The sequence below is a fragment of the Chiroxiphia lanceolata genome, chromosome 9 (genome assembly GCF_009829145.1).
Source record: "Chiroxiphia lanceolata isolate bChiLan1 chromosome 9, bChiLan1.pri, whole genome shotgun sequence".
Lineage (NCBI taxonomy): Eukaryota > Metazoa > Chordata > Aves > Passeriformes > Pipridae > Chiroxiphia > Chiroxiphia lanceolata.
The window spans coordinates 24871100-24885857 of NC_045645.1; the positions used below are offsets into that span (position 1 = coordinate 24871100).

At 42.0% G+C, this 14758-nt stretch overlaps 1 protein-coding gene across 1 annotated transcript in view; it reads left to right on the forward strand.

Moving 5' to 3' along the window:
* The window catches only part of NOTCH2 (notch receptor 2), an 85024-nt gene that overhangs the window by 14686 nt on the left and 55580 nt on the right, over nt 1–14758 (forward strand). Inside the window, exons 3-5 of the mRNA XM_032696456.1 lie at nt 4908–5167; nt 5851–6186; nt 12381–12503. Of these exons, the coding sequence (XP_032552347.1) occupies nt 4908–5167; nt 5851–6186; nt 12381–12503 (719 nt within the window). The remainder of the gene's footprint in view (nt 1–4907; nt 5168–5850; nt 6187–12380; nt 12504–14758) is intronic.

Genomic DNA, 14758 nt, shown 5'->3' on the forward strand with positions numbered 1-14758 from the left:
AGGTGCATTTGAAGAGACTGTCTTGTGAATGTGCCCAGGCAAATATAGTACGGCAGATGAGGAAGTTTTTCCAACAGACCAGACATACTTTCCAGAAGTCTATTGAGAGCAGGAGAGAACTAAGTTTTGGAAGGTAACTTCAACGTGGTTTTGTGGCAGAAGAGCCAAAAGTGCAGCTTCCGTGAATCTTTTACTTTCACTTGCAGCATTAGGTTGTTAGAGTGAATGCAGCTCTGTGGATTTGTGGATACTTCAAACTGGGATAAATACCTTCGTTTTGTTTTTACGTCTCTTGTTTAGCTCCATGAGAGCCTGAGCTAAGGCGAAGGCAGGCTGGAGCTGAAAAGGAGGAGGGAAAAAAAAAAAAGGCTGAGCTCTAAAGTATTTGTGCTGGAAAGTAGCCCAGAGAGAGTAAAGGAGAAGCTTTAATTAGAAGCAGCTGCATAGCTGATGCAGCCCACAGGACATTTTCCCATTTCAAACTCTCTAGCTTTCAGAAATCATGATTTGAATTAAGTTGTATGTGAAATTTGTTCTTAAAAGATTAAATTCCTGTTGAAGTAGGTTAAGAGACCTCATGTGCTTCCAGAAAGTGCCAGAACAAACTTCATCTTCCTGTTTCTTTTTCTGAGTGTTAGATGGAAAACTGAGGAGAAACAGTGGCTTTTATTTGGAAAAGATTTGGTTTCCTGTTCTGAGCATGTCATTTGGAGCTGACACAAGCTGCTACAATTTTAAGCTGCTCTGTAGACAAGTGGCTTTTTTTTTTCCTCTCCTAAAGGGAACTTGAAAGAGTAGGATGGGATGAGAGCAGAGCAGGGGTGGTGGGAAGCTGGAGTTGCTGTTGAGTTTAATCATATCCTTTAAAAAAGTCTGGACTTAGACTGCACTTTTGCAGTGTTTGCCTCTATTTTTAGAGGAACAATGTGGTGCCCAATGAATCCCCAATGAATCGGGGGCAAATATTTGCAGTTTTGTCTACACCAACATTTAGAACTAAATTACTAGTATTTGTGCCTAGAAATGTTGATGATAGGAGACATGGTTGAAAATCTGGACTGTAGGTTTTTTGTTCTGTAACATTCAAAAAGGCTTGCACTGAATTGCTGGAGGGGAAATTTGCATAACTGAGTGACCAAGCACTTCTCCAGGGGGAGAACAAAATGGTGGGTACAGGGGCTGTGTGTACCTGACCTACCGTCTTTCCACAGGCAGGCACGTTCCTTCTGGCATAGTCTGTAAGGCTTTGTCCTCCCAAATATAAAGAGCTAAAGTTAAAAGAGCTTTTGCTGTTCCCTGCTGGAGTGTTCCCTCATGTTTTTCTGATTAGCCTCAGAAGATACCAGAACAAGCCTGGTCTTGGAGCGCTCTTCAACTTTGTACCAGAACATTTGTGTACAAAATGCTGGGCTGTTTGTGGGTGATGGTTGTGTTGTCTCAAAGCACAGATCTCAGCTTTCCTTTTAAATTGTACCAGCAATATTCTTAATCAGTGTTGTCTAGGAGCAACAGTTAAATGCACCTTCCAGCATCCCTGAGTGTTGGTGGGTGGGAGAGGAGACATATTTTGGTGGTTTGCTGCTTGTGGACAAAACATGAAATGTTCCTCTAGACTTTCTGGTTTGCTTTACAGTCTTTCAATGAAAAATCACTTTAGGACTCAACTGTGTTTTGGTTTATTTTGTAGTTGTTGGTGGAGTGGGTGATGTTGGAGTAGCTCATTCACCTTATGAGATGGCCTAGTTGGGGTTCTGCGAAGTTCTGGTTTGTTGCTCTTTCTTTCATGATAAAGAGAACTACAAGTGCATGTGGCCTTTAGTCCAAGGAGCTTGGTGCACTGCTGACACTGAGGACTCCTTAGCTGCCCAAATCCCCCATCACTGATAGTGGTAAAACCAGAAGGAATCCCTATGACCAAATCTTGTAAGACTTCTGGGACTGAAGTTCAGTTTGTCTTTACACAATTGCTGGCTGCATATATAGATGTCCAGAGACATGATTTAACCGTGGTTACCCAGACGGTCTGTGAGCAGAGCCAGCCAGTGCACCGTGTGCAGGCTTGAATGCCGTGGGAGTCGAGCAGTCCTCCAACTTCTGGCACAGCCGTCTCTGCTGGGTGCCAGATTTCTCTGTGATTGAGCTCCTACAAAGCTGTGCTGTAGCCCGCTGGCGTTTGGACTGATTTCCAACCTGAATCGAGGAGGGATTTGGGATGTTAAAGGAAGTCTATAGAACTGCCCAGAATACCCGAAGCCTCTTGTGTGATGTGGCTGCAGCTCGCGCTGACCGACAGCCTTCGGCTGTTACACCAAGGGTGGCACAAGAGGCAGAGGATACTCTGATGGGTATTGTCTCAGGATTTGCTTTCTGTAACTTTATTAATCCTGCCTTGCCTTGCAAAATCTCTTCTTTCATGTCTGCTCTTGGGTATGAAGTTGAAAGTATTAAGATACGGTGAAAGGAGCCTAATTTGAGTGTGGGCAATGGTAAATTACAATTACGCACATCTATTATGTGACTTTCCTGCTTTACACATATGGTTAAAGCTAGTTAATAAATTTTAACATGAGAAAAAACAGTTGTGGTCATCTAGTAATGACCCCTTGCATAACTTGGATAATAACCTCTCTGAACAGCTTTGTTTGAACTAGCGTGCATACTCTTCCTGAAACAACCAATCCTGGTGTTCTTTTAAACAAGCATGAGTGATGGAGAAATTCCACTGCAACCTTAAATGCGTTGTTCCAGTTGTTTCTCTCTGCTGCTGAGAGACTGTCTGTAGATATTACCCTATTTCTAATTTGAATTCATCTAGCTTCAACTTTTAAATGCTCATATCTGTTATCCCTTGTGCTTTCTAGATTGGGAATTATTGTGAAATCTGAGGTTTTGTAGGTACTTGGAGCTTTTGGTTAGCTGTCTCATGCCTTTTTCCTTTTGATAAATAGACTGAGCTACCTGAGCTTTTCATTGTGGCCAGTTTTCTATTAATCATTACTACTGGCTTCTTTGAATTCACTTCAGATCTTCCTTCTTAAAGAGCAAACACCAGAACTCATGTAATGGTTGTGCCAAGCATTTATCACGTATATCATAATCTCATTTATTCCTACTTTGATATTTGCTGTTTATCCATGTAAAGTATTCCTGGCCAAATGTCTCACTAGGAATTCACTTTTATCTGACTGTTAGGACTCCCCAGAGCAAGTATGTGATTCCCAGATCAGTCTCCTCTTTTGGGAGGGTTACTGTGTATGTTTTGTTTCTAGATGTGTGCCTTAGCAGTTCTAAAGTGCGTTTTGGGTGCTGACTGCCTTGTTAAGCCATTCGTTTTACTCTGGTCTATCAGGAATTTGTCTTCTCTCTTACCTGTGTGTTTGACCAGCACTGAGGTTTTCTGTTGTTAATCATAGATGGGCGTGTTGAATAGCATAGGAACAAAGGCAGATCCCTGTAGGATTCTGTTTAAAACACAACTTCGTGACCATACTTTGATTTTTTTCAGCTGAATTGTAAAACCTATCCAGTTAGGTGTGGTGTTCTGTTGTGGAGGGGTTTTTTTTGGCGTTGATTGTTGTTCAGTTGGTTTTGGGTTTTTTTTTCCCCTTCCAATCAACCATACACTTCTAAGTGCTTAAGGAAAAGGGAACCTTTCTGCTGATACATTCACGTGTGAGGACTAACTCGAGACTTTGTGTATTTCTTGCAGTTGCAATCTCCTCCCTTTAGGTTTGGGTAACTCATTGATTTAATAATTACATCTCTCCTGATCTGGAACAAAGCATATCTAATGTTCACCTCTGACTTTTTTTTAAAGTGAAATACATGTTCTCCCAAGCTGTGTGTATATTGGGTTACTCACCAGTTAACATGTAGCTGTGCACTATAGAAAAAACTGCAAGTGGGCAGTCCTGTATGTTAGATGTTATTTTTATGCAGGGCATACCCTTGCAGCTTTCTGCTACCTGAAAGAAGCAAATGGGACTGTGGGTGACGCAGAGGTGGGCTTTGCAGGCTTACTTGTCTGCATCCTTTATCTCTGGAAGTTAAATGGAAAATCTGTGGTACAAAGGCCAGCTAAAAGATGGATTACAGCTGACAAGCGTAGTCAGACTGTATTGACATAAGTTTAGGTTAGAGAGAAATAACTGCAATTATTCTGCAGTCGGAGATCTTTGTATAAAATATTGCCCTGGTTGTAGATAGTGTGTGTGTACTCGATTTTCTGTGGGAGACAGAGGAACAATGACCTTGTCGTTAGGGTACTAGCCAGGGGCGTGGGAGACCTGACTGCAGTGCTTGTGTTGCTATTTGAGTGCAGGCTTCAGCATGTCACAGTCCCAGATGCACTTATCAACATGAGGATAACAGTATATTCCTGTCTCACGGGAGTGTTGTGGAGAAAGATCTGCTACAGATCTTCAGGCCCCCAGACACTTCATTTCTACAATGTTTATAAATATTGTGAAAGATGGATAATACCTGATGTTAATACCTATTATACTGCTTGATTTTGTTCTAGAAAAGGATGTTTGTTAGAATGGGAGTAGGTGCAAGGAGTTGTTATTCAGCAACTCTTTAACACTTAGGCTTTTACTGAAGTTTTGAAGGGAAGTGCAAGAACGAGGTTCTGCATTTGATGTAACTGTGATTGAATTTGGTGCTTATTTATTTTGTAACAAGCGATTTCACAACTTGAACTTAAGTTTTCAGTGATCTCATTTGAGACAGTCCCACAGGAAGTCCCTGTTACATCTGTGATGTTAATGTTTAGGTTTGTTAGTGTTACTGTTAATTATGGCAAGTTTCAAGACTTTCAGTGGCCGTGGAACTTCCATTCCTGAAATCTTCCCAGGACAACAAGGCTTCAGGTGAGTGTGCTGCAATTCATTTCTTCTCTGTTGCAGGTGTCGAGAAGGCTTTCTTGGAGACTACTGTCAGTACAGAAACCCCTGTGAGAGCAATACCTGTAAGAACGGGGGAACTTGTGAAGTTGCCTCTCTGATAGGAAAGCCTACCTGCAAGTGTGCTCCAGGATTCACGGGAGAGGACTGTCAGTACTCAGAATCACACCTCTGCTACGTGTCCCAGCCCTGCCTGAATGGAGGAACTTGTCATCCCCTCGGCCAGGAAACGTACGAGTGTGTCTGTCCTCCAGGTTACACAGGTGGGCTTCTGCATTTGTACCTCCAGACTCCCTCCTTTGTGAATTGCTTCATCCTGGAATGTTCTGGGCCAATAGTAATACGCTCTCAAATTTTCTAACTCCAGCACAAAAAGTGAGAGGAAATCTAAATGACTGCATGACCAAAAAAAGCAAAGGGGAATAGGGACTCAAACTCCCTACCCTTTACACGTCAACAGAAAAACATTTGGATCTTGTAGGGTTGTCCACGTGGGAAAACTGAGTGCAGAAGCTACTCTGGAGTGGCTGTTACACTTTGAATTCAGAGTCTAGTTTCTAGGGAAAAAAGACAGCAAATTTGTCCAGCAAAAGCTTTCTGTGGGAAAACTATAAGTGGATGCCTGAGGGGAGAAGCATGGAAACTTACTCTTTTCACTCTTGAAGGGCATATAGAACAAGAGTGACTGTCAGTGTATAGTATGATTTCAGGTCATGGGTTATTTTTATAAATCACAACATTCTATATCTTGCTGCTATCCTGTAAATGACTTCATACTGTAACCACAAATGAATTTTCGTTTCACATGTAATACTATAAAATGCAGACATCAGTTTTCCTGTAATAATGCAAAGATTTAATACACTAATAATTTTGAGGTAGCATGAAAAAAAGTACTATTTTCCACAGAAATAACGTTTTGTTAATCTGTCTCGGTTCCCTACAGGAAGGGATTGCCAGTGGATTGACGCCTGCACATCTCAGCCTTGTGCCAATGGGAGTACATGTAGCGTGTCAGGAAATAAGTTCTCCTGCATCTGTCTGTCGGGCTACACTGGCCCGAAGTGCGAGACAGATGTGAATGAGTGTGTCACACCAGGGCTTTGCCAGCATGGTGGGACCTGTGTCAATTTGCCCGGTTCCTACCGCTGCCAGTGCAAGCCAGGCTACACAGGGCACCGCTGCGAGAGCGTGTATGTGCCGTGCTCCCCGTCACCCTGCATGAATGGAGGGACCTGTCATCAGACAAGTGACTTCACCTTCGAGTGCAACTGCCTACCAGGTAAATGCTTCGGAGTGCTTGGCTTTGTAGTCTTGTCTCTGCGCTCCCGTCTGTGTTCTTCTGAAAGCTTCTCTTGGAGTTTGTGCGTGATATGTCTGTAGTGGAAGGTAGAAGGGAGAGAAAGCTCAGCAAGGTGGGAAGCTCTGCTAGGATGTTAATTTCTGAGTGTTGGAATTTCATAATGTGGACGGGAAGGAAAGGGAAGGCAGCTGGAAATGGCAAATTTATTTGGAACCCGATTAGAGGAAGAGAATCAAATAGGTAAGAACTATGACGTAGATTCAAGGAGATCAGGATGGTATCTCCTAATGCCTACTTGGAATGCAAAATGCCAATAACACAAGCCTCTATAAATACATAGTTTTGTGTCAGTAAAGGCCACAGTTAACTTCAGTGCTTGAATGAATGTGTATCTTTCTCCTTCTCTGTCTTTACCCCTAAAACACATTAAGTTCTATTATCTTCCTTTTTTTCTTCTCCAGTTCCTCCAAATCTAGCAAGATATCATTTCCAACTCACAGCACCTTTTCTTGTCTCCAAATAAATGATGACTGCTTGTTTTCTGATGCTGTTAGCTGCCCTGAGTTCATCCACAGCAGGGATGATGTGCTTGCTCAGGATCACGGGCGGTGTTGGTTTTGTGTGTCAAGCTGGGCTCTGGTCACCCAAGGCATCTGTCTCTACACGTGACCTTATGTCACCTACTTGGGGCCCTGGGGGTCTCATCCCTCTTGCTCCCTATCCACTTGTCATACTCAACCACAGAGCAGTACTAGTCATCTTTGCATATCAGAGTATTTTTAGGCTGATATTTTTTTTACTGAGTAATTCAACTCCATGGGAAACTGATTGTTTGGAAATGCTTTTGACTAGACTTCCTACTTAAGTGTATTGCAGTCTGGCATACAAGCAGTTGGTGTGTGGTAATCTGGAAAAGTAAACTCTCCCCCCTTAAGCCTTTCTCTGTTGTTATTTATGTGAAAGATGTAGCTGCCATATACTGTTTAGGATGAATGTAGAATGACGGTCTTCTCATGAGGATCATTTGGAGTCACAGGTATGTGTGGAAAGTGCATTTAGAACTTGTGAAAAATGTTCACTTTTTGGAGATCTTTTCTTGAGGTGTTCGCTCACATGACCTTAAATGTACATTGCCAACCTTAGCAAGTGGCTACTCTCAAGGAATTTATTGCTTTTCTGCTTTGCATCATTTTAAAATGAAATTATAAACCAAGTATCTCTGGATTAACAGTCACGATCAGAATTTCAGAATTTTCTGAAAGTCATATCTGTTTAGCCAGTTCAAAGACTTTAAGGCCTCATGTGGGATCAGTGTGGTGGGGGGAAGAAGTGGGGAAGATGAAATTGGAGGGACTTGATCCTGTAAAGCTGATAAGACAGTTTGCTTTAGTGATTCCCTTACAGGGACACAAGACTGAGTAGAAGCAGATTTTCCCTTACACAAGTGTGTGGGCTGGCTGAACTATGGTCAGGAAATGAAAATGAGATTACTGTAGTAACAGCTACACATCTACACTGCTCACACATTTTGGATCATTAGCTGCTTTTTTTGACTTCTTACACAATGTGTATAGTGGAGTTGAGTTAATACAGCTTTGAGAGCCTTCACGTCTGTATTTCCTGTATTTGTTTGAGTTGGCCATGCTGTTTTGCTAGCTTGAATTTTTAAAACTAGTCATTTGAAAAACAGCAAAAAAGGCAGCTGTTGTAGAGGCCCGAATGCTTACAGTAGACTGATAAAGGCGAGGCACTCAGCCATTTCTTCCCCCTTGGTGCAGAGCAGAATTTCTGAAGTGTTGGAAAAGGTTTTGTCTGGGAAGGAAAGGTCAGCAGAAAGAGAAGAGAAATGATGGCCTGTCACGCCTAGGGAGGATGTGAACAAGGCCTGCTCTTCTGCAAGAGTGTGCCAGGATTATGGACTAGAAATTCCTCTTTGGCCTCCCTCTCTGAATTGGAGCAACGCCGATGATACTGTGACTATAAATGGAATTGCTCTAGCCCTTCTGGACTGCCTTAAGATGTTGCCATCACTCAGGGTTATGGCCACAGATGCAGGAGGCATCTTGAACTGCTGCAGTGGCTTTTGATATGATTTTACTTCTTGTGACCTGTAAAACTACTTTGAAGAAACTGTTCGAGCAGCAATTTAGGCATAATTAAGCTACTTCTGGCCTGGCCCTGAAATGGTTTCTTGTTTCCTGTAGGTGTTTTCTTCTTGGCTTTTCAGCAAATTTAATTTTTTGTAAATGCAGATACATGAGAACAAGAGCTTGAGAATGTAGTAAAACCCTAGAACCTGGAGTTACATGTCAGAGCAGCTTTTTCTGCTGGTGCACAAGTACTGTGTATGTCACTTGTGGGTGTACACAAACAAATCTTGCATTAGGTAATTAATGAAGTCATGTGTGTTAAGTCGTAATTTGATGGCGAGTGTAAAGTGGAGTTATATATACTGTCACTATTGCATGTGTCTGATAGGTAACCTCATTTTCTATCCATCTGGTGTAATCATTTTTCCTCTGGGCTTTGTTGATTTAGGTAGAAATGGGATTGCAGACAAGTGAGCATGTTAGGTCAATCATAACAGAGTAGTAGTGAAAAAAATATTTCCTTGAAAGAGACTTAACCTGAAGCATTAGCAACTCCTTTAAATAGAAGAATGAGCTTGTAGTTATAAATATTTGACAAAAAAGGAGTTCATTTGGCAACTAACCTTTAATGGAATGTTAAACAAGTCAATAGAGGAAGTTCTTAGCTGGGAAAGTGATTATTCATTGTTATCCATCAAAATAATTACCCATTAACTAAGATAAGGACCCAAGGGAATTCCAAGGGCTTGTTCAGGAAACGATCTGTCAGGCTGGAGCAGGCTGTTTATGAGAGCTGGAACACTTCCTGGGAAGAGGAAGTAACCTCACGCCGGTTCCTAGCGGAGCGTCACGCTGTGCCGTGCAGTGAGCATCACCAGTGGGGTCCAACACATACTGAATTTCCATGGCAGGAAAACTCTGCTTGCTGGGATTTGGAGATGAGCACCCTCCTGTGGGCTGTGAGGTTCTCCATGCCAGCAGCCCTGGGGTATACCAGGTGGAATGTGTGCCCTTGTGCTGCAGATGAGTTGGCTCTGACCTGGAGTAGCCCAGCTCAGTTTTAGCAGTCTACATCCCTAATTTCCCTTCATCAGGCCCTAAGTCTGGCAATAACTTGACATTTTCATTCAGGTGTCCCCATTACTAATTGATCCTGCAGAAAGTCTGCGGTGTAATTGATAGGTTGAAATAAGGCTAAGGAGTAAGATTTGAAGGGAATTGGACCTGGTACTCTGGAATGGGGTGGAGATTTCAGATGACGTAGGAGTAAAGTTATCTGCTTGTGTCAGTCTCTGTACTAGGGGAGGAACAACATGCTGTTAGCAGTGGGAATGCTTTTCCCCTTGAGGTTCTCATTCCTTAGTTTGTTCTTGGAGAAACAGAGCAAAAGTCAGGATGTGTATTCCAAACTATTTTCGTGCAGGGAGAAAGCAAAGGACAAAAAGTGAGTCCCAGCACAGAGGGGAACAGGAAATAGAGTCAGGTGTCCAAATACATCAAAACAGTGAACTCTGTGGCTTTCTGGATGAGAATCAGATTATATAACTGTGAAACTAGATCCTGGGATCCAGCTAGAGAAAGGCTCACATATCTCAGAGCAAATTCATGCTTGTCATGCTCAAATGTAGGTTTGTTGGCCCAGGCAGCCATGACTCTAAAGGGCTGATTTAAGAATGAAATCTAAAGTTCACTAGGACAGGTTCATTTACAAACTAAGCAGATTGCAATATTGCAGTGTAAGGGGGATTTGAAAAGGACACAAAAATCATCCTTTACACCTTTTAGGTGTTATGAAACTAAACCACAGTTGTTCTTCAGAGTAAGACAAATTTAAAGGGAACTTGGGAGTTGGGAAGTTACCAAAAAAAAAGAAACTTTTATTTTCTTCAGCTGTTCAATCAACATAGTGTTGTGTTCCCCGTTTCAAGCCTTCCTGATTCCCTTTCTGTTGGAGATGTCTTTAGACTGAGCACACTTGTCTGTGTGTTATTTCTCTTGAACCTTTTTACTGCATTGCCTTTTTTTTATAAGCTATTTTTTCTTGTCTCAATTCTACTGTCATTATTGCTATCCTCCATCTTTTAGTGTGGGATTAATGGTTTTCTACATTTGTATGAGATGCTTGAGAACCAGCTCTTAGGTGGTAGTGTAAGTGGTTAAAATGTGAAAATATACAATGGCTTGGTGAGGTTTTTAGTACTGGGGTGACTTCCATGCTTTATTATTTCTCAGAATCACTGGACCACTTTAAATTTGTGTGCAGTACAGTGAGATTCATTTCTAAATAAATGCTTGCTGTCAGGAATTCATTTATTAGAAAGTAGGGTTGGTCTTCATATTGTCAGTACTGAAGGGACAAAAACTTTAACCTTGTGTCTTTGTGGTTCTGGATGTATTTCCATGCTGATCACGTGCTGGTGTGAGTGCAGTCTGTGGTCAGTGGGATGATTCCTCTCGAGTTGAAACACAAGTTGATAGAACACCCCTGTGTTTTACAGCTGAGCCTTTGCTCATGCTTGGTAGCTTTATACAATATTCAACATAGGGGTCTGATACTAATTGAATTCTTTTGTTGTTGTTCCTCAGCAGCTTTTGCCAGGAAGGTGCTGCTGTAGTGATTAGAATTCAGGCTTATATTGTATTTCCTCTTAGTTTTAAGCTTCCCTACTGTCATGGAATTTCTAGGATCTTGGGTGGAGGTCAGAAGGGCTGTGAAGGCAGAGAGTAATATTGAAGGTCTTTTGGGTTGGGTTTTGTGTGGAGTTGTTTTTGTTGTTGTTGTTTGGTGTTTTTTTTTTTTTTTTTTTAATGTTGAATGCTGTTCCTTGCTGATGGATGCTAATGCACTTGATACAGCTTGGAACCAGCACTTCTCATCGCTTCTGACTCACCTGTACAGTTGGAGAAATTCAAGAGATGAGAATACACACAAATCACCTAAGTCTCTTGAGAGTAGCAGTAGTCTGGAGAAGCTGCCTCAGAGATTTATAGTCTCATCTCATCTGCCACACAGCATGATCTACGTTAGACCAGATGTTGCTTAGAGGGTCTGTGTGACTTGACACAGATGTTATGGAAGCGTCTGGAACAGGGCATCAAAAGTAGAGGGGTTAAATCATAATTCTGGATGAGAGAACTCTGTCGTGTTAATATTACATTCCAGAGCAGTGAAGAGACAGAGCTGATGTTTTAAATTAACATGTGTGTTCTGGAATCATTTACTTCATCCACATTAGCATGCATCCACTTGTGCTTTGATAAATAGCGCTCTCATTGAGCAGAAATAGCAGGTTTATTTAATGAAGCATGAACTAAATCAGCAGGGGAAATCAAGGGGAAGACAGATCATTGAAAGCTCCCTTCCCTAATGTCCCCACTTCTTTGAAAAGGAGAGGGAGATCTAGCAAGGATGATTTGTCAGTGTGGCTATCTTCGTTAGAAGCTTGAGTTTTATTGGGAAGGGTATCTGGTTTCTGGTTTTTGGTCAGGGCTTAGCATGTAAGCATCACTTAGGTGGTGGCTAATTTGTTGATTGACTGACTTGTGCAATACCAAAGAGGGCTGGATCAGGACTTTAGAAGCTCATTTTCAAAGCATGAAAGATCTTTCTTTGACGTTGCCAAGGCAGACTGTGTTGAGCTATTCATGACATGAACGCCAGGCACTTTTTTGCCATGGGAAAAACTTGTCCTTGCTGATGCTCTAACTGCAACTTGGTGGGCAGTGACAAGCTTATCTCATAGTAAACTGTCTTGGTCTTGCTTTGAATGGCTTTTGAATGGTTTGCTTTGAATGACAGTGCTCCTTAGTCACTTAAAGAGAAAATCCTTGTGTTTTTTGGTTGTGAAAACATATTTGGCTCTCTACCCACAGTAGTAGTGTTTTAACTATGTCATCTGACCTGCATGCTATTAACAAAGGCATTCAACAGAGTCTCTGTTAACCGTGCTACATGGTGGTTCCTCAGGATTAGGTTAACAGGGCAAATGTTTAAAGAAGAAAAGAGGGCAAGCTGCATGAAGGGTGAATTCTCTTCAAAAGAGGTGGGAAGCCCATTTCATTCTGTGTCTGTGCTTTGTCCAGGTTTCGAGGGAACCGTCTGTGGCCACAACGTTGACGACTGCCCGAATCACAAGTGCCTGAACGGGGGTGTCTGTGTGGATGGTGTGAACACCTACAACTGCCGCTGCCCGCCCCAGTGGACAGGTATGTGCTGGGCAACACACACACAGGGCTTGTGGCCGATGCACAGCAGGAGTTCTGCCCAGCTGAATGCAGAGCACGGCTGTGCCCGTTCCTGCACCCCTGACAGAAAACTGCATCAAAGCCACCACAATGGAGGGCAGTTTCCCACTGCATTATTCCAGACATATGTGCATGGATTGGCAGACGGGTACTGTGATTTCTGAGCTGCAACACAGAGCTGCACCTCTTGTTTGGAATACTTCACAAGGGGATGTATGTTTTCCAAAAGTACAGAACATGGCTTTGCTGTTGCAGGTGTGTGCACATTGCAGTACTTTGCTGATGCATTTGAGGGTAATTTTAACCTGGGACAATGATCACCATAATAGTAATGCTGCTGAGGAACAGGGCAAATCTGAAAGGAGGAATAGGTTGGGGAAAAGGAGGGAAGAGAAGTAGATGTACGTACAACTTATGGTTTTGCTACTATTATTTTCCTGCTTGACTGATTTTTATCTGGAGTAGCAAAGCTGCTTTTGCTTCATAAATGAATCCGTATCACTCTGAGTCAGTAGGGGAAAAGAGTGTGAATTTCAAGAAAGTGTTATGTATGACGTAAGGAAGCAGCTTACAGGAAACTCAGTGTCATATTTAGTTGCAAAATGTCTCCATACCTCAAAAATAAACAAATACCTCCGGTTATGGGGTGAGCTTGAGTCATATTAGTCATTCTTAGCTGGTGCACTTCTTCAGTTGAGTATGCTTTTACCCTTATTTCAAAATCATAGGTAAAAAAAACAGACTTAAAACTGGGTTTAAAAAAGCTTTTTTCCTCAGAGAACATTCATTCTTACTGTAAACAGTTTGTCACTAACTGCAAAGGAAACTGCCAGTTAAGAACCCTCATTAGCTTGAAAAAAAAATAATTCTTAAATGAAGTTTAAAGCCACATAAAAGAGTGAAGTGCACCACAGCTTGCATAGCTCTGTGAAACTAGGTGTAAATAGGAGAGAATGAGTCCTCCCCTTGATGAGCAAATGTCTGTGCTTCTATACTGCTTCTCTATATCCTTAAAGCATGCAGAATGTGAGACCTGTAAAGGAAAACATTAAGGGAGCTTGGGTGTTGAGACAGCAAACCCTTAGTGACCCCTAAAGTCTTGCTCCATGCTGCAGAAATTATAAACCTTGTTATGACTTCCAGTGTCTGTCAGTAGCAAATTAATCTCAGGTTTATTCCTGAGCCCAGAGAATATGATGATCATGAGTGTATAATCTACAAGGGATTATTTTGCTATCATAAGTTTAGCTTGGTTTACAGGATTTGGGTGGATGTCTGCTGTCAGCTAGGGATGACTTCTGCAACTCACCTGGAAGAGACCTTGGTGGTAACAGGCTGTGATTCTGTTTGGTGCTTTGATGGATTGTCTCTGTGATCAACCACTGAAGTTCTTTGCAATGCAGTTGTGGTGGTTCCCTCTCTGAACCTGTTATGGGCTCTAAATAGCATTGAGAAAAATCGCTGGAACTGTGTTGTGGTCTAGTCTTGTGTCATCTTTCTTCTGTGTGGACAGTCTCTCCAGAAAACCTTGTGTGCGTGAAGGAGGCTTCCTTCCAGTGAAACCCTGGAAAGAGAGAGGAACTCTCCAAGCCTTGTGTTCCCATGGCTTTCTAACACAATTTAATGGAATGGACTTTCTGAGAATTTCTCTTGTTTGTGGTACAGTTGAGGTTGTCAGTGCAGCAGTGGTTTTAGGTGATGGGTTCTCAAGTCCGTTGCCTTTCTAGACTTAGAGTTGGGTCAGTTTGGAAATAAAAATGATCTCACAATTTAGGAAACAGCAACTTGGCTGTTTGAACAATAAAGGTTAGAGCCTTTGGGGAACTGAACTGTCTTGTCTGAAATGCACAGTGCCAGTTTCTGTGATTCTTCTCTGTCATCTTAGTAGCATTTTCTTGAAAGAAATTTGTTTCTCTCAATAGGCTTCAATCCCTTTATTGCATTTTCAAATAGAGACCAAGGAGGTGCAAGAAAACGGTACATGTTCAGCTTGGAGACATAAGTGGTGATACTGAGGCAGGGCACAAAACAGGGAAGGTGGATAGAGGACTTCTGGAATAGTTTGGAGGGAGAGATGACTTTTTTTAAGATTAAACTGCACTTGCTGAGAGGAAAAAAACTACAAGAAAACATTAGTTATTCAGCAATAAGGAAATGCATAAGTGGAGGTCCATCCTTTGCACAAAGTGGGTTTACAACATTTTAATCTTCTCTAA